The sequence below is a fragment of the Chaetodon auriga genome, chromosome 10 (genome assembly GCF_051107435.1).
Source record: "Chaetodon auriga isolate fChaAug3 chromosome 10, fChaAug3.hap1, whole genome shotgun sequence".
Taxonomy (NCBI): Eukaryota; Metazoa; Chordata; class Actinopteri; order Chaetodontiformes; family Chaetodontidae; genus Chaetodon; species Chaetodon auriga.
In genome coordinates, this window is record NC_135083.1 from 6,568,191 (window position 1) to 6,587,999 (window position 19,809).

General features: G+C 40.6%; 1 protein-coding gene across 6 annotated transcripts in view; it reads right to left on the bottom strand.

The window, feature by feature from the left end:
* The window catches only part of camta1a (calmodulin binding transcription activator 1a), a 275,197-nt gene that overhangs the window by 242,377 nt on the left and 13,011 nt on the right, over positions 1–19,809 (bottom strand). For all 6 annotated transcript variants that reach the window (XM_076740402.1, XM_076740400.1, XM_076740401.1 and 3 more), the window contains one exon: positions 18,510–18,613. In XM_076740402.1, the coding sequence (XP_076596517.1) occupies positions 18,510–18,613 (104 nt within the window). The remainder of the gene's footprint in view (positions 1–18,509; positions 18,614–19,809) is intronic.

Here is a 19,809-nt window from a genome sequence, read left to right on the forward strand (position 1 = left end):
AAACAACAGTATCATTTGTTCCAGCAAATCCTCAAAAACAACATTTAAAAGACAAAGCCCTCTAGCAGCCACAGGAATTATGATTCTTGTCCGTCAGGAGCAAGGAGCAAGCAGTGCGATGCTGTCCTGGAATCACAAGGTCTGCAGAAGGAAGAGGTCGGGGTGGATGAGTGAGACAGCAAAACATCGGACGGGAGGATGCTGATCATTTTCCTACGGTCAACATGGGTTTCTTTAAACCGACTAGTTATTGTTATAACCACGATAACAAAGATCCCCTAACCCTTAACAACACATCAATGCTAATTCTTAACCTAAATCATAACCATAGTGTCGTCAGATCATAAAAGAGATAAATGTTTTAACAGTGATTTGTGTCGGAGGGCACTGATAAATAATGCTCAGTCCAGAAAAGGTGTGTCATTCTACAAGACACAGACTAAAGCTCGTCTTTTAATTTGCAGGAATTGAAGATGGGAAGATTTAAAACTATCATAAAGCATAAAATAAGAAAAAAAAAATAGTGCAGTCCTCTAAATTAGGCAGTAATTTGTGGATGTCTTGGACGTCAAACGACATCATGCTATTTATCTCCGGGGGGGAGAAACAAACAGAGGATTTCAGTGGCAGTGTTTTGAATGCAATAGATGCTAATAATATTTGTTTGGTTAATGTCTAAATCAGTCATTCATCTAGCATCCGCACAGCCATGTGGAGTATGATAAATGTAACAGCGTTGGATGCAGCAATTTCACAGCCTTATCCCATAACCCCCTGGATAATTAATTCTAATGATACTTTTTATCTGCGACAGCCATCATGATAAACATCAGTGCACAAACCTACTCGCATGAATGTGCTATTGAGCGTAACACTGACCTTTCCAGACCCCCCGGACCTCTGAAGACGTGTGTGAAAAACACCCTGAACACTCACGCCAGCCCTTTAGTGTGCAGGGCAGATTTGATATAACAGTGGCAGGGGTATTTATAGAGCAGCATAGAGCCTCACTCTCCCCTCCTTTCTACACCGTGAGCCCATTCCAGCCCAGACACTATTGGCAGCCCTGCTCACTCACTGGAAAAGCCATCATGTCAGCACACTGGCAGCAGATAGCATGTTGTGCTAACAGGTTTGTGAGTCCACTAGCAGGAGCTCGATGTAGTTCATTATGCAGTGACACTATACATCTATTCTTTGATGCCTTATTGCACAGCACCAAGACAATCTTTATTAAAATGTCAGTGTTTTTTCTTTTTTTTTTTTTTGTATCTAATACAGACATTAGCTTTTGCCACAGTCTGATATCTTAAGCTTCCATCAGCATGCTTGTGATTATTTTCTTATACGTAGTGATGCAATCTTGAAAAACACTGACGAGGTCGTGTAGAAGGTGTTGTGTTTATGCAGATTTTGTTTGGGCCATCCTTCCATTTAAAGCTCACAATTTCAGACAGATCTGTGTAGGCATTATGGTATGAACTGTCCAAACATTTATTACGGAGCTGGATCCAAGTGACTGCTCTGTGTGTCATTAATTACAGCATGCACGATGCTCTAATCTAATGCATCACAACATTCTGACATTACATCAAGTCAGACTGCTATTCGTGATCAGTAAATGTACAGGGTCGAAATACAATCAATATTTACAATCTATAAATGTTCTACAAAAATTATGCTGCACTGCATGTAAAAAATAATTATTTTCAAGGCTGTAAAACAGGATGTTTGCCCTCTAATATGTGGAAACTTAGCTGGAATTACTAAGCGGTTAGAGACTTCGTATTATCTCTCAGTGGCAGTAGAAGTTCAGTATTTTACTGTGGCTCTCCGACTAAAGGTGATGTTGGTAGGGTCATTTATTACATTACTTTTTTTTAAATACATATTTATCTAGAAAGCCTGAAGGAAAAAAGACAACAACAGCTTAGGTGAGCACATGCTAAATAAATAAATGCAAATTATTAAATTTGTCTTCAGTAATCCAGTAAACAATTAATTCAGAGAGAGATTTTTTAGTCAGGAGGTAATCTAAGGCCATTTGAGCGCCCTTGACCATTAATAATGGGGCTCATACAGCCACACCCACCCAACTGCAGCGTGTTTATTGAAACAAGCGCTGGTTCAAAAAGCCAAGGACACCAAGAAACCAGTCTTCTGGCTTTGGTCATTAAGATCAGCACATCATCAGCCACGCTGCCGGGAGAGCAAAATAAATAAGTCAGAACAGCCCTGAGCAGATGTTTACATAAACATTATGATACATTATGTATTGCCCAGTGCCCTCACTGCTACAACAGAATTCTCCACGAGGTTTCCAGGTGTCCCTTTATAGTACAGCGATACTCCGCTTTGATCAGCCTATCAGAACAATTCCCTCTTTCATCCTGGGGAATATGATTTGGTTAAAGGGAGATTTCGGATCAAGGTTCAGCCGGAGCCTGAGCACGTCCTCCCCTCTTGTTTAGCATTCATGCTGAGTATGGTAATCTGGTGTTGCTTTACTAAAAGTCATCGGCAACATCAATTTCTTATTAATACAGAGTGCAAATATCCAAGAGGAGGGAGCTGAGCCTTAGCAAAACAGCAGTGCGAAGAGTGAGGGGACAAATGGAAAATAAGAATTTAAACATGTTGTTGTCCTCTGGTTTACAACTCGTCATTCAAAGTTTTGATTTATCATTATTTGAGAATGTTCTTTTTTTTTTTTTTTTTCTTTGTTGAAGGCGCGGCTAATGATAGTTCACAAATTCATCTGAGAGAGGTCTGACAAATGAATGACTGCAGGGCTAACTTTAAGTATTACTCATAACATCAAGAGAAATTCAGCATTTCTAAAAGCTGTCAGACACTAAAAGAGAATCTAATGTTTTTTTTATTATTCAATTACTCTGATTTGAGATTTTAAGCCAAGCTTTCGGCTGTTACACCTGCCACTAACAGTCTTAGTAAAAATCTATAGTTTGCTCTTGTAAATGAAAGCAATTTTCCTCTGCCGACAACAGTAGTTTAAGCTCTTGTGTTGATTCAAGAGGCCATGACTGCAGGCCCTGTGGCAATGCGCTGGTAAGGAACAGAGCGGGAAAAACATAAATGTACAGTTTGGAAAATCAGTCTAATATAGGACAAACTGCTGTCTGAAGGCTTCCTTATCTTCAAGCAGAGCGGGATATATTGTGTCTGTATAGGCGGAGGAAGTTTGGCTCTGAGATAAGGAAGACCAATCAGAAGCCAGAAGATGACAGGTTTGATTCTGGGAACAAGCTGGTTCAAGTTTTCCAGCCAGAAACTGCGCAGGTGTTATATCAGCTGTAAAGTCTGTACAGCAGAGTCAATCCACAGACACTCACAGCGAGCGACCTTGCTGTTTGACCTCTCCAATAAAATGAGGCATGTGTGTACATACTGTTTTCTTTTCTTTTCTGAGTTTGCTGTGTGTGTGTTTACGTGCAGAAAGGAGACATGAAATGCTGAACCCCAGTGTCTTTGCTGGATAGGGTTAATAAAGGTCTACTCCCCACCATTCTTTACTTTCTGTGGAGCACATCAATCTAACCTGGCAGGGCAAACTTGGTCTGGGCGCCACTGACTAAGTACGGTCTAAGCTCAAAACCTAAATTATTTAGCCATCGAGTCCAGTTGATAAATGTTGGTGGTGCAGGTCAATACATTACAGGGATGTGTGGCCCAACTCTTTGGTAGGATTTATTATGCATTGGGGGAGATAAAGGCCATTGATTGTCTCCAACAAGGTCACATTAAGGTCTCTTTCTCCACTGAGAGGGGTCTATCTCTTGTGGCAACAACTTTAGGCCACCATTTGGCGATACCACGCAATAAGGTTAATCAAATCTGTTGGAAGAAACTATGAACTGTCTTACGTCTAAAAAGGATACAGAGCGATAATGGGCTGTATTTATATGAGGGGATATCTAACTCTTACATTATTCATGGAGCTGCGGAAAATGCGATGGCAGTGCTAATATAATATTGACCTAACCCCAACACTACACGGATGGCAATACAGGCACAGCTTAACACACACACACACACACACACACATATACACACATCGTCGAAAGTCTTACTGGAACATATCTCTTCCTCTTATGATCAATTCACCTACTATACAGGATACTTGGAAACTCAATATAGATGGTCTTCTTAAAGGTCACAGAAGTGGCTGGACACAGAGAGAAACAGAGTCGTGTCCACAAGAAAACAACCTTTATCACCAGACATCAGAGCCCTACCATGAGATTGTTTTCAGTCAAGAAATACTCAGGAGGGAGTTTTCTCTCCTTATTCGCTGTACAGTGTGGGCGGACAAGAATAAATGAAAATAAAACAGCGCCTGAATGGATTAATGGTTTATCAACCCGCATTTAATGAAGATGTGTGTGTCGCCGACTTTATTGTAAAGCACGATCATCTCTCAAAGATAGCAGCAAAGCAGCAAAGCACAGACTTAAAACGAGATCAGATTTGCATTTGAAGATATTTTTTTTTTTTCGGTCTGGGGATATGTTGAAAGCATCAGAAAAACCGTCAAAAGGAAACACAAACATAAACATCAATAACTCCTCAGTCAACCAGCAGAGAAGACTCTCTTTGAATTTGAATGGGACCAATTTGTGCTAAAGGAAAAAATGTGTTTCACGAAAATACTGAAATGATGAAAATGTGTTTGTTTCTACAGTGTAACACAACAGGCAAGTGGAAATATTCAGGGAATGACCACGAGCTGTGCGCCCATCCATTCATCCCGTCCTCCTCACTGCAACTTTCTTCCTTTTTTCCTGCATCAGGAGCAGTGACCCTACATTATACTGCAAAATAGTTCAGTGCATGCAAACAGTCTGCATACGAGACAGGATTGCTCAAACATATTTGTAGCCTCCTTTGCCGCTCTAAATTTGCAATTAGCATGTTTTGTGTCAGAGTTTCGCGCATCATTGGTTACATACAATATAACCCGAGAGTCGCCAAGTTGCCAGCATGTCATGGGAGAAACAGGGCCCAGCTGGAGCATTCAAGCCTCCACCCAGATGAGATTTCTAAGAATTTTTATTGTTAGATACCATCAAAGCATTTTCACTCCTCCCTACTTATGGTATATAAACATGACTTTGAAAAATATCCTGCAGTGGGAGAACAGCAGAGCCACTGTGGGTCCACGTTGCCTCATCTACAGAGATTTCAAAAGGCAGTGCAGAATTTCAATGGTGCTTCAAGGTTCTGCTAAAGGACAGGCTCGGGGAGTGGAAAGAAAGGGAGGGGAGGTGGACAGGTATTTATGGACTCTCGAAAGACACTGTGTTGACACCTCAACCTTTTAGGCTCAAGCAGGAGAGCAAATGCTGCTGTCTTTCACCAAACGTCAACACCAAGCAGCATGACGGGGTCAAACAACAATCTGCCGTACATCAGCGTATAAAGCTAACAGCTATTCTGATCCACAGAAAAAAGGGAGGTAGAACATTCAATTATGCCAAAAGAAAATCCGAAAGCACAAAGAGTGAAGATAAAAGGTGGAAAAAGACAGCTCAAACTAATGTCACTGGTCAGAGAAGGTAGTAAAAGCCACAGCTAAGCACATGCGAACCAGAGTGCTGTGTCAGACACACAGGCTATCTGTAATGTACATTCATTCAACTAAGTTTCAGGTTCAGTGCTTTACAAGCTCTGAAATACAGGGGATTAAACAAGCTGCATATCTTGGAGGACTGCACTGGAAATATTTAATGTAAAAATCATATCAGTGATCATTTTTTTTAAACTAAAAACTCTTTCATAGTAATTGGAAGGTTTATGTCATCTTTCTAATGCTGTTTCTCCACTTGCTCTGTATGTAGCACAAGCGGCAGCAGCAACCATATACAAGAACTGGACTATTCCTCCACATTGTAGCACCTCATCACAAGCAACTCCCCTGCAGCAACTCCATAAACTTCCCCCGCCAGACGCACTTTTCAAATAACCTGCACAGATCACTCACAGAAGATAGAAAAATGCACTAGTAAAGAATCTAATCAAAGAAGAGAGCCGGGCAATAAAATAAACACCTCCATCTGCTGTCACTCATGACTTCAGTGTCCACTTTCTTTAGAGTTTAGTATACATTAATTCTGCAAAACCGTTTTGTCCTCAACTTCTATTAGATACACACTTATTTTGGAATTAAGGATTTGAGAGACTGCTGCAAAGAAGCTAACTCTGAGACATTCAGGTGACTAGAGCAAAACAGGAGACGAGCACAATGTGGATTCTGTCATTTCTGTTCCTCGCCTGCCTTCAAAGGAGAAGGGATGGTTGAAAAATAGCAGAATGAATGACCTATCACTTTAAACAGCCGTTAGAAGACAAACCTACTGAGAGCTTCCTTATTCTGCAACTTTATCCGCGCTAAAAAGGTTTTTAAGAACTTGCTCGGTCCTGGATCTGGGACCTGTGGGATGGATCATTATGTCCTTGTCAGCTTTATTTTTCAAATTCAGCCAGTTTTTATTGATGTGTAAACATCTCGAAGAGAAAAGGGACTTCACATACTGCCCAGATGAACAAAGGGCTCAAGGACATCCAACGAAAAGGACGTCTGAATCCTGCCGGACCAGGAGCCTGTGAGGTGCCTGAATAGGAAGCTTTGATAAGAAAAAAACAATGAACTTATGGGGAATCACCTTTGATACTGCGATTCACTGAAATACAAATATATACCTCAAAAGGTCAGAGCAACCTATGCCGGGGTAATGTTCAAAGTAAGATATACCTTTTAACCATGCAGACCCTTATATCCTCCATGTTCATATAAAAATGTTGTATTTGTAGATACACACAGCTGTGTTTTAAAGGTTATTGATTTTGTATTTCACAGTATTTTAAAAGGATTATCCTTTAAAATAATTTTAATTTTGGTTCCTACAGCACATCAATTATTAAATAAGATATATTTGATCTGCAGTGAAATTTCTCGAAATAAGACCCGACTTAGACTCTTGCTTGAGGATTCGAGACCGGACTCATAAACATCTGTGATTTGATGCGAACACCTTGTAAGTTAGTCACCCTTGCTTTAGATGGAATAGCCAGGTTTTATACAAGAGAAAATGACAGCCCAGTCAGCTGTGAATCCACAGCCGTGTCAACCTGCCAAATGCTCAGGTTCCTCGTCTGCAAATTTTATAAATTCTTAACACATGCAGGAGAGCTAAAAATAAAAATATATATATAAGATGGACAGTGTGTGGCTCCATTAAGCACAGGTTTCCTCCTAACTGGATAGACCAACTATCAGCTTAACAGAGTCTTTGGTTTTGCAAAAAAAATGGCTTCTAAAGACATTAAAGGATGGATAAATGCAAGAAAATGCCTGCGTTTTAAGGCCGTCCCTGCTGCTTACAAACAAGGTCAATGATAGCCCTAGTTCTAGTTCCCCGCCTTTGACAATGAGAGAGGGTTTAATCAGATGAAGGCCTAATGCAGCAGGGCTAGAGAGGCACTGCCATGCCTGGAGCTGTCCATCAGATAGAAAAGGGCATGATGGGCTGGGATCCAAACAGGCCCACAGAGAATCCCAGCCTGCTGTTGTTGCTGGCTCCTCATTCTCAAGGACCTTTAGAGATCAAAGACCAACACACAACAAGAGAGGCAGCAAGAGAGAGAGACGGAGATAGAGGGAGATGGACCAAAGAAAGGGAGTAGGGTAAGCAGGAAGGATGCCATGAATCAGAAGAACCCATGTGGCCTTCCAGTGATTACCCAAACGCCAGGCCTCCTACTGAGTCCAAAGAACAGTCAAAGGGATTTCCTGGAGAACGTCTGTGAAACATCCACTCTGACTCAGGGCAGCCTCCTCCATCCGGTGCCAGATGAAGTATCTTCCGACCTCAACTCCATCCGAACATGTTATATTTTGTAGTGTGGAAATGATGTGCTCCTTTGATACGCTAAAAAAAGATCTCTCCTTCCCTCTAAGGAGTCGCTGAAGTAGCCTCTCTCCCTGCTTTCACTCTCTTAACAAAAATAAAAAGATACACGGTGTTCTTCTGCCGGCCAGCGCCGTTGTTTAACCTTGGTGAAATACAAAATGGGACAAGCAGCAGAGCCGAACAAATACCGAGCTACATGAAGCGTTACGAAACAACTTAGAACATCTAAAAATGGACAACAAAAATATAACGGAAAGGGCAGGCCTCCCAGATATGAACTCAGCCAGAGCTCGGTCCAGCAAAGGCACAGTTTTATTGGAGACAAAAGAGTTCGGCCGAGATGGTGTTTCTTCAGATGGATGTACTCCATCAGAACTATCTAGAGGGGATGTGGTGTGCTTAAAATGTATATCCACACTGGTCTGCAACCACAGGGGTTGCACAAAATGCCGGGGACATCATACGATTCAGTGTGACGCATCGAAAAGACACTTTCATCGTCTAATAAAAGTTTATAAGTGCTGTCAGAGGTGTTGATTCAAATCGTACAAAACAGAAAAATTGTTATGAGTTTACTACAACTATGGATAAGTATCAGAGTATTGATTTCCAACAAAGAAGAGTCTGTTTATGCTCTTAAAAAAGCTGTCACACTGCTCTACACAACAGTCTGATTCATTCAGGAGTTACTCAAGATTTCTGAAACTCTCTGATCCTTAAAAGTCACATCGGGGATCCAGGCGAGTGTTTCTATTTTATATTCTCAACTTGCAGCGCTTGTTTATTTTTCTTTTCTCTTACCATGTTTATCGTGACTGTTATGCTCCAAAATAACAACTCAATTTCCTTGCATGTGAAAATGTGCTTGTCAATAAACCTGATTGTGATTCAGACTGTGGTTCGAAAACTTGTTTTGAACTGATGCAGAAGTGTGCAACAGAAATTTATTTCTGTGTTGTTGAGGTTAAATGCGCTATCTTTGACCTGGAATTTGCAAATAAAGAGAGTGTGTCTGTGCAAGAACCGTATCATATAATTACAGTTAATTTCTTTTTCATTTTATGTAATGGCAATGCTCCACTGTCACATAAAGGGACCATAAGAAGGGTCACCTTTAATACTTTCTACATAACATTTGAAGAAAAAAATAATGGATGATTTGGGAATTATTGTTATTATTAGTCAACAAAATTCAAAACTAAACCAGAAAATGTCAAAACAAAAAGCTGTAGACAACGAATCTTAAGTGTGGCTTGATTTTAATATGGCTGATTAATTGACAGGATTGATCGTCATTGCTTGTCCTTAAAGTCCAGGTATGTGCAATTAGAACACAAAGCAGATCCTACAGTACATGTGGTAGTTTTACATATGTCTGCAACCTTAAATGCGCGATATCCACATTTACTAACATCTTAACAAAAGCACACGTCAGAATTAAAGGTGCTACCTTGGTCCTAGTAAGAGGCTCTTTTCTGCTTTTTCCTGCACCAGTGGCACTAAATGTGAAGAGATGCTCGGCTGATAAGGAGGTACAAAGCTCAAAAAAAAACTCAGCAGAAAGAAAAGTCCTCTACGATTTCACTCATTATGTTTTATGAAGGGATGAATGGGCCAAAACAATTAGCAGATTACCGCTAAAGGGAGCAGGCTTTGATATGATCAGTAGATCAGTCAGGGGATACACTGTGAGGATCGTCACACACGACCGTTCCCACTGCACCGTGCCATCTATTGTGTCTGTGTCACTTAACATTATCTGTATTGTTGCTTTCTGGTGTAGGGGTAAAATCCCATATTCCCTCCAAAGGCTGCTTTACCTGAGTCACACTGCAGAACATCAAACTGTGTATTGTTCTTCTCTCACATTGCTTTTTTTTTTTTTCTTTTTCAGATATGATGTCAACCTGAAAAACCTGATTGTACAGGCAGCGGTCCCGAAGCATTAAGCACACTCGCTGAACAATATAGGGCTGGTCATGAACAATACATTATCTGAAGTAATATGCATAATTCAGAATAGAGTAATTTTATAGCTTACCAGTTGCAGCAGCAGCCTTCTTGTAAGCTGCAATCTCCTGACACCCTTCTGACAGAATGTTAAACCACTTTTTTTTTTTGTATTCCACGGGGTACAACCGACAAGAATGAAGCTGGCATTAATTTTGTTTGCAATCTCTTTCCATGCATCTTTTTTGTCTACTCTTGTCAATGTGGTACTAAATTTCCCTTTTATTATATGTTTTCTCTGATGTACCTCCTCTGCAGGCGGCAGATTTTTCCTCTGAGCTCCAATTTGGGTTTCTTTTTGTTTCCATTTTAGCCAATTTCCTATAATTTCTTCTCTATTTAAATGGTTAGAGGCTCCTTGGTGTTAATTTCATATCTGCTAATTGCTTCTGGAGATAAAAAAAAAAAAAAAAAAAATCGCACAAATTATGTTCTTTTTATAAAACATAGGCTTTTTCTGAGTATCATAGTATCTGAGAAATTTAAGGAACTTATTTTAAGAATGAACAAAGTTATCAGGGCGGCAGACGTCGGCTAAACAGCTCTCCTAAATCCTTAAAAGAAGATTCTTAGATTAGGAAACTTACATGGACTGAAGCATCAAAGTACACTGTCCTACCCTGAGAGTTATCCTCATGGACATGTTTAGTAGCTCCAGTGCCGTCAGTGGAAAACCATACCATACTGTACACAGAGATTCAGTTTAAAACGAACATGTTTGCAAAATGCATTTAAAAGTTCCGGGAGGCGACTTGGGTTACGGTGGATCATGGAAGTGAATACGATAATGTGTACTCCTGCCATTCAATCCCACTCACGGCTGGCAGAACAGAGGCATTCACTCATGTGATCATCTACTGTATATGGAACAATAGAAGAGCTTATTGAAGCAGGGACGCACACATCAAATGCAGATCTCATTTTCCTTTATCTAGTAAATAAAGTTAAACTCCATTACAAAAAAGGTTCCGCACAGAAAAATCCTGACCCAGCGATTCTGAGAAAAAGGCAGAAATCTTTCCGTCTGTACCTGAATAGCTTTGCAGCTCAGTGAACACATGAGGGAAAAGGGAAAGAGACAGAAGATAAGAGTAAAGGAGGGAAACCAGAGGAAGAGAGAGCTGGAGAGAAATCGAAGACACAAGCTGAGTTCAATTTAGAGGCTTCCCACAGGAGGTGGAGTGACCTGTATCTGCTACAATAGAGGTCATGCAATTTTTAGTGGATACCCCTGTCTTCAGAGGATAGTCAGGACCCCTGCCTTGATGTGCACATCCACAGGAAAAAGCAAAGGGTCCCCGTAGCATGCAGGACCCCCTGAATGACCTGACTGGTGGGTTCCTATTACAACTGCCTCACTACTCCGTTGCCTCGCAATTGACACTTCACAGTAAGCTACAACACTAGCAATCAGCAAAGCTATCAAGCTCACAGGAAGTTACGATGAAGTCAGCCATCCAAAGAAACTCTACCAATTCCTTATCTCCCGGTCTTCTACTTCCACCAGCCGAGTGATGAAAAAAGCGCGGTGAAATATATTTAGTAAACTGTAATTGAGTGGAAACTACGGTAAGATGAGAGTATATGATGACTCCACATAGACTCAACACACACGCACACACACATAAATTAGCCTGTTCCTATTGAAAACACTTTGAAAGGAAGTAGTGAAAAGTTGTCACTGCAACACTTTGGCTGAATAACTGTGCTCGCTGAGAAGCTAGAATAAATTGTGCCGGCATTTTGCCATCTAAACCTCGACTGAGTAGTTCAATGAAGAGCTGATATAAATAAAATCTGAACCTTGGTTAAAAAAGATCCCCGCAGGATGCCCTGCACCTACTCTATTCACTGTCATATTCTCAGTGCCTGAACTGAAGAAACATGTGCACCTAAGCCAGAACACTGAAACGAAAAGCAACAACAACAAACAGACAAACAAACAAACAAACAAACAAACAAGCAGACAGATAGATGGACAAACATGACCTTTAATTTCCACCGATCGTCCCACAGCAGCTAATGAACATTTCGGTAAACATTTGCAATTGGTGGAAGTGATTTTAATTACTCTCCGCAGACAAAGCCATGCATGGCAAGGAGCTCAAATGAAGATAAACATTTAATCAAGCGCGACCTTGCGTTCGATTAGGTGAATTCTCCGAGCGTTGACGTCCATAAAAACAACACTGACAGTCCAGATTTGGCAGCAAAATGACAGAAATGAAACAGATCTAGCAAAGACGACCACCACTAATTTGACCACATATCTCTAATATGAGTCCTTCTCATGCATAAGAGAAAACTTTCATGTAGCCCGCGTCAGGATTTTGCCAAAGCAGTGCTTTAACGTCTGTACCAGGAGTACACATCACACAAACTCAAGGCATTCTCACTATAACTTGAGGTTAGTCTTCTTCATAACACACACCAAATGGAGGTTGCACAGGATTCCCCACATGTTTTGTAGTGGAGGCGCCAGATGGGATTATTAGATTTTTATGAAATGAGGGTAAGCTAAGGGAACCCGATCCGCAAAGGCAATGTGTTCAATGACTAAGGCCATTGTTCAAACCGTCATCTAGTAACTACATTAATAACACAATTAGCTGAGTCACAATCAGTCTAATTCATCTCAGCATTGTATATTCGACTGGCTGAGATTAATCAGAGCAGCACTTTGCTGTTTAGCTAAAAGTTCTTATTGACCGGCTGGACATGTATCATCAATGGGTGTGATCAGACGGTGGGGCGGGGGGGGGGGCGGGGGGGGGGGGGGGGTCAAGGAGGAGACCAGCAGACTGTGGCTCAAAGGACTTACATTAAAAGAAATGCAAAGCCATGTGACATTTTGGACCATTTGCAAGTGACAGTGTGATGGGACTGAGCCAAAAAAATGCAGCAAGTTTAACAAACTGAAGCGTGATGCTGTGTTTTGGTAGCAAACCTGCGACGCCTGCCGTGCGCCGTGTACGCTGCTGGAGTGAGAAAGGCATAAACCTGGATGGTTGTAGCATCCCATTCAAATAGACTAGAGCGATACCAGGGAGAGCAGGAGTTTTATTAATAGCCGAGAATGACCCTTTCACGGGGAAAGATCTCCATTACATACATAAGATGGAGAGCCATTGTTGTGTTATCCTTTCATATTTTAAATTAAAATATTTTAGTTAAAAAAAAAGGGCAGAAAAAGAGTCATTACTGTTTTCAAAGAACAGATGAATGAATAAAAAATTATTCATTTCCCCCCCCCACAATTGTATTCCAGGGAGCGTATTGTTGTGTAAAATCATAACGGCGGGATCCAAGATAACACGGCGGCGTGGAGCGGGTTAACACAAATTATGTTTTAGTCAGAGATAAGGAGTGAATGATTACACCACACTGCATCCAATTGTCATTATAACACCTATCTCATAGTGTTACTGACAGTCTCTCAGGTTTATCCGATGGCGCCTTTAATTTCATTTGTTGTGGTTTTTGATCGCTGCTTCCCTGCCTATTACACCCGCTGCCCGGTGAGTCCACTAAGTGTTTCTACTGGTGCTCCTGCTCTGTCGTGAGTGTCGGCATATTGCATGTAGGCACCATGCTGCGCTGCTGCTGGCAGCGGCGTGAGGCGCAGAGGATTATTCCTGACGACAGGGGCATTAAATGTGTAGCAGGCCGGTGGAGGCCTGAGCTGATGCTCCCTTGTCTGTTTTGGTTCAGCACCAGTTCAGAAGTAGTCCCTTCTAAGCTGAGTGGGAGCTCACAGTACTCAGAGCGTTGTGCCGTTCATTAAAGGCTGAGGGTGTCACACCAGCTTAGGCCCAGTGTCCTCCCTCAACCAAGGCTTCATGCCGTACTCCTCTGCCTCTGCTTTTTAAGACAGAGTGACTTGGAATACAGTCGCTTTTCCAAAATTGGCAAAAATTTCTGTTTGTCAGGGCTCTATAATGTCACATATCTGTGCCACTTGTTAAAAGTCAGCATGGTTTATGTCTACAAGGAGGCTAACACTGAGGCATCTAATCCAGCAGGCCGCGGCAGAGAAAATATTGCTCGCCCTCGTCCTCGGGACTCCAGTAACAAGTCCTAAACGCTGTCATTCAAACTCCGTGTCCATAAGGTCTGCTACAGAAGTAACAGTTAAGGAGCAAACTCGGACTGAATAGCAGAAAAGTCTTGCCTGAATAAAATCAGCTCCTTTCTTTGACTGGTAGTTTCCCGACGGATGACACACTTGCTTAGAATCCTATAATAATACACAGCCTGAATCAGAGCTCCGAAGTGCACCAAAGTGCAAGAAGTCCATGTTGAAAATAGCGCTGGTAAAATTGCAATTCTCCTGCACATCTCAAGTCCTGCAACATTCATGCCAGCGTAACCAAACATCAGGCTGACTCTGTTTGATCTTGAAAGGGATATAAGCCTAGAGCCGTTTCTGCGTGAGATGTCCTTCTTTAAAAAGATTCTAATCTCAACCGAAATGTCTAGCAAAATAGAGGTCATCGTGCCGGAGCACCCGGCAGACAATAGCGCTGCAGACCTGAGAGGAATTCTGTGAGGATTTGTGTCTCACCTGGGAGACACGGGGACATCAATGGCTGAAGGAGCAGCTACAAAAACAAGGTAAATATAGACTTCCTGGAAGTATTTATATTTTGCCGCACAAACTTACCCACTATAAGCCGACCGACGTCTCATTTTAATAGATGAGAAATCACAGAAACGTCACTGATTATTTCCACAAAAACAAATAATTATATATGTGTTATATATTCCAATCATGACCTCCTTTAGTGTTTGAATAATGCCTTTTGTTTTCTCTGTAAATTCTCAAGCACTGCCAGGTACTTCTCTCCCATTGATAATTTGAAGGCTGATAGCATATCCGTACCTTGCACGCTGCTCATGATTCAATGACGTGAGTACCATTCAACCTTCTAAACTCCCATTCCCTCCCTTGAATTTTGATTCAATTGGTTTATCTAATTTTCCAGTAAATGCTTGAAATGTATTCTTGCACACTTTATTCTCATGAAACTACACAGGGGAATCGTGAGAGTGAGATAGAAATGAATAGCTCTGCATTAGCTTCACTTCACCTCACCAGCAACACCTCAGCCCCCACTCATTCTCCTTCCAGATTAAAGTTTCCAAGCAGCAAGTTGTATCCTCAATCATTTCCACCAAAGGTAAAATTAAGTGTGTACCTCTTCATGAATGAAACTGAGACAGAATCATCGCATATTTCAACAAGGTGCAAATAATGTACGAGCGCAAGAAGTGGGTGGAAAGGGAAAGGAACAATAGACGCTTTACGAATATTCCTTCATACAGCGAAGGTGCCGCTGTCTGGTAGCTTTGCAGTCATGTCAGGAATGCAAAGGATGTCTTCTCGGAGGCCACCCGGATATGTGAATGTACATACAAATAAAGGATAAATACATAATAATCTGACAGTGTCCTCTCCATAACAGTGTATGTACAGAGGCTGAGTTAACATAATCAATTAGATTTTTTGGTTTGTTAGCAAGCTAAAGTCCCTAGCCCAATATTAATGTTACCATGGAACAATTTTTAATACTTAAATGCAACAGAAACCAGGTACTGGGTAATAACCACCTGGTATTCACTATTAAAGCTAACATCTGTCAATAATAGTCAATAATATCATAGATCAATCATAAGATGCTCAGGTCCCAGGCAAACCAACATACCTTTTACTGAATTATTTGACATGTTACATTACATAATATGAGGATATTTATAGGGCTGCAGTTTCCGATTCATTTCATTATTGATTAATTTGCCAATTATTTAGATTTCACTAAATGTCAGAGCAGCAGTCCAGTGGCTAAAGATGTCCAGTTTACTGTAATGTAAGACAAGGAAGCTGGAATCAGATAATGTTTGGCATTTTGACTTGAAAAATGACTTAAATTATTAATTTTTGGAATAGCAGCAGATTGATTTTCTGTCAATCAACTGATAGATTAATAGATGAATCGAAGCAGCTCTAAATATCCCATACACATTTAAAATGAACCCCCTGAACCACTGTTACGAAGACCTGTGGGCCTCTGACACGTCGGCAGAGAGTCCACGTCACCAACAACAGTTTTCAAACATTAAGTCGCCGAACTGTATGGAAAATATATAAGTGAACATCATCAGCTCTAACCTACCAGACCACTGAGATCCCTTAGATGTAAAAACTGAGAAATTAGTGCATTAAGCATGCTGAGCTCGTGCCAGAAATATGCACAGAATTGATGAGGTGTCACTTTCACTAAGAGTCACACAATTGCACCGACAAGAGCCTCTCTGATCCCTCCCTTCCAGCCTGTCTGCCACCAATGAGGCACAAACACTCTGATTTGCATGGTCTGCACAAAAAAAGGAACGTCCTTGATTTTAGGAAAGGTTGCCGTGCTCTCTTCAGCTCTGGAAAACACTATTGGCATGCACGCCGCAACACCGCTGGAACCGTCTTTTTTTTTCCTCAATTTTTCCAATATCCTATATCCCTGAAATACGTCTCATATGATTAAATTTGGTAATAAATGAGAAGACATGCTAACAACTGTAGCCAACAGCATTTATCCCCACCAAATGCTTAGACTTACATTTTGAGATCAATTTCAGAGCCATGTTAATTAATTTAGACTGCTAGCAGCACAATGCAGGTCAGACAGGGCAAACAAGTTACAACATCAGCCAATTAGAAACACACAAGCGTTATACATTTTTTTCATAACTAGGGCAGGGCGAGTGAGTGGAGATACGACAGATGGACATTTGGACAGAGACTGAAAGTGATGTAGAGTACAATTAAGTATGTGTATTAATCACACTGATAAATAATCTCCTTCATCTATTCCCTAAAACACAATGAATCCAGCGAAGTCAGTGTAAAATAATATTTATCTGTATGTCAATGACAGATTGCCTTTTTGAATATCCTGTTCCTTAGAAACAAGCCTGTCTGGTGCCTTATCATCTGGTTGTTTTTCACTCAATTAACTTTCATCACTGCAGATGACTATATTTATATGGTCACAATGTGTTAATCAAAGGCACGGATGGTTGATCTTTGCATATTGGTTTTAAGATTTGTCATGGTGTGTGTATTTAGGTCTAATTACTACCAGTTATTCTGAGAAAAGAAAAAGAAAAAGAAGCAGTTTTTCATCTATCAATAGTGGAAATGAAAGTGATAAATTCATCAACCTGCCCCCTGAGAAACAGAGCAAGTTGGCAAATGAGATCTGAGGCAAATGAAGCAACATACAGCAAGTCTCCATCAGGGAAATACAACATATTTAAGATGTGTGTGGGTGTCGGTCCGCTCGCTAAAATAATCCAAGCAGGCGAATCAGTGACTATGTGTCTATGAAGATTAGTGAAAATGACAGCTGTAAATTCTTTCTTTAACACAAATGATTGTTCTTTGCGTGTGGATGTACAGCACCTAGATTTAGGCAGCGGTGACTAATTCTTCAGCACACTTTTCCAAGAGATTCCACGTTCTTATACGCAACGTACTTTTGACGTACTTATGTTTGTAATTCCACGAACAAGACAACATTTTTCAACGATTAAGTGCTTCAGATGTCTGGCCTTTGGGAAGAGACAACACAAACCCATAGTTAAAGGCATCTGTGAGATCTTCTTACAAAGCAGAGCATTTTTTGGATTTGATTTTCCAGAGAGAAAATGTAAAGCGGTGCGTTATCTCCCCTAATGTGATGCAAATATGAAATGCGAGACACCTTGAGCTTTCACGGCGGCAATGTTAAACACTGTTTATGTTTACATCAAGAGCCTCTCACAATGCTCGCTAAGTACAGCAGCAGTGAAGTTTTCTGAATAACACTCAACATGGAATTGACGTTAACCTTCGATTTATGCCAAACAGGGTTTCCTTGCAAATCCATAGTAAATATAAACAGGATGAGATAGACGTTCTACAACTATCTCAGTTTAAACATGACGAAAGGATGGATAGAGGGTGTTTGTTTTTTTTTTTTAAATATGTGCTTTAGTCTTAAATTTGGCTAAAAATTATACTGTTTCACAACTAAAGGTCAGGCTATCCGTGGAAAGCCCGGTGGCAATGAATCCTCTATGTTAGGGAAAAATTTGTGATGCACCTGAACACAAATATCAGAGGAAGCTTTGGGTCGATACTGAGACAATCAATTTTAAGCTCAGAGCTTTAGTGCTCAGAAATGTTCCTAAAGCTGCACCTTAAATGCAATAAATATAAATAGAAAAAAACCCTGTAAAACCTTTTATACGCTTAAAACAATCCTGCTGAATTGTCCGGTTGCTGTAATCTGAAGGGGGAATGAACTAAATCTATGGAAATACACTGAATATGTCACACGGCGAGAGGTTCACGGGACATGCTGAAACATGTAAACTATGCGAGCAGCTACGAGAAAGTTTGAAGAGAGGTCACTCGGCGTACAAACCCGTCTGAAACAGGCCTGGAAGAAAAAGGTGAGTTATGGACGGGTTCCTTTGTAAAGAGATGGACTGAATGGAGAGCGGTGTGATAAGGAGCTGTGGCCTTACCTCATTAGTGTTCCACCGGTGTCTCTCCTTTGGCAGCGAGGTGCATTTTGGTAGACATTCAAGCAGCTTCTTGGGCAGGTATATTTTCAAATGTCCATGTTCATCTACAACAAGAGCGAGACAAAACAGAATATTTAGCACAGGCTTCATACCTTCTTGACTTGTCTCCCTCTTTATCAGTCTCTCCGCAGCAAAACGCTGACGGTAAAATAACTATCCCCCACTGAATTAGGAAATTAATTTAAGAATAGAGCATTGCATACATTTTATTTCGTGCTCAGCTAAATTATTTTACTATGAAATGCATTCTATCAGGGGAGTTCACTGGAAATTTTTCACTGTCAACTTGTAAAGGCTGTGTCTATTCATTATTTAGACACAATAAACACCCTTGAGTGATTTTATAGTGTATGGGGATTTAGTATGGGAATCTGTGTGCTGCATGCCAGAATGTGGTATATTATTCAGGGAAATAATTACAATTACCAGGCCCAATGCTTACATCATAATGTATGTCGTTCAATGTAGAATGTACATTTCACAACCAGTTCACAAGCACTATAAAACAGTGAGGTTTAAAGGCGCCCTCATGCATGGATGCATTCAAATGCTCATCTCATTCTATTGCTTTCTTTCTGCTCAAATATGCAGATGGATTAAGTGTGGACAAATTATATTTGTTTAGGGAGACAAAAACATGTTGAATTTATAATATCGCGAAAAATCCCATTATAGTCTCAGGGTGTTTTTTTTTTTTTTTTTTATCAGAACATGAGATGCAGGCTTATGTGGCAATAATTTTAGTAATTTACATACAAAATGGGGATATACTAAGCAAGGATCTTATCATTAATGAGTTTAAATGTGAAAAAAGCAGCGATTGTCAATCATAGTTACATGACAGAGGAACCCTCTTAAAGTTGGAGACCAATGTTACAGGACTGAAATAAAGTAATAGCAGGTGCATCAGCGTCAAAAAAGGCTGTGTGGAAAAGGTTTATGGTTCATTACAGAGGATGAATAGAGCCTTGTGTAAGACTGTGTCATTGAGGTAATATTTCACCACGCGTATCATCTAAAACACAGCAAACAAACAAACAACACAAGCTTTTCTCCTCTCTGTAGTTCTTCCTGTCCTCCATTCACAAAGACTGCGAGAACCTAATCTCTTGAATATACCACACTTCTAATGCATTTAGAGCCTGTAACACTGCAAATATTGGACGCAGAGTTAATTAATCCAGGTAATGTCCCAGCATGTGCAAATGACTCTATTATTCAGTTTTAATGTATGTGGATT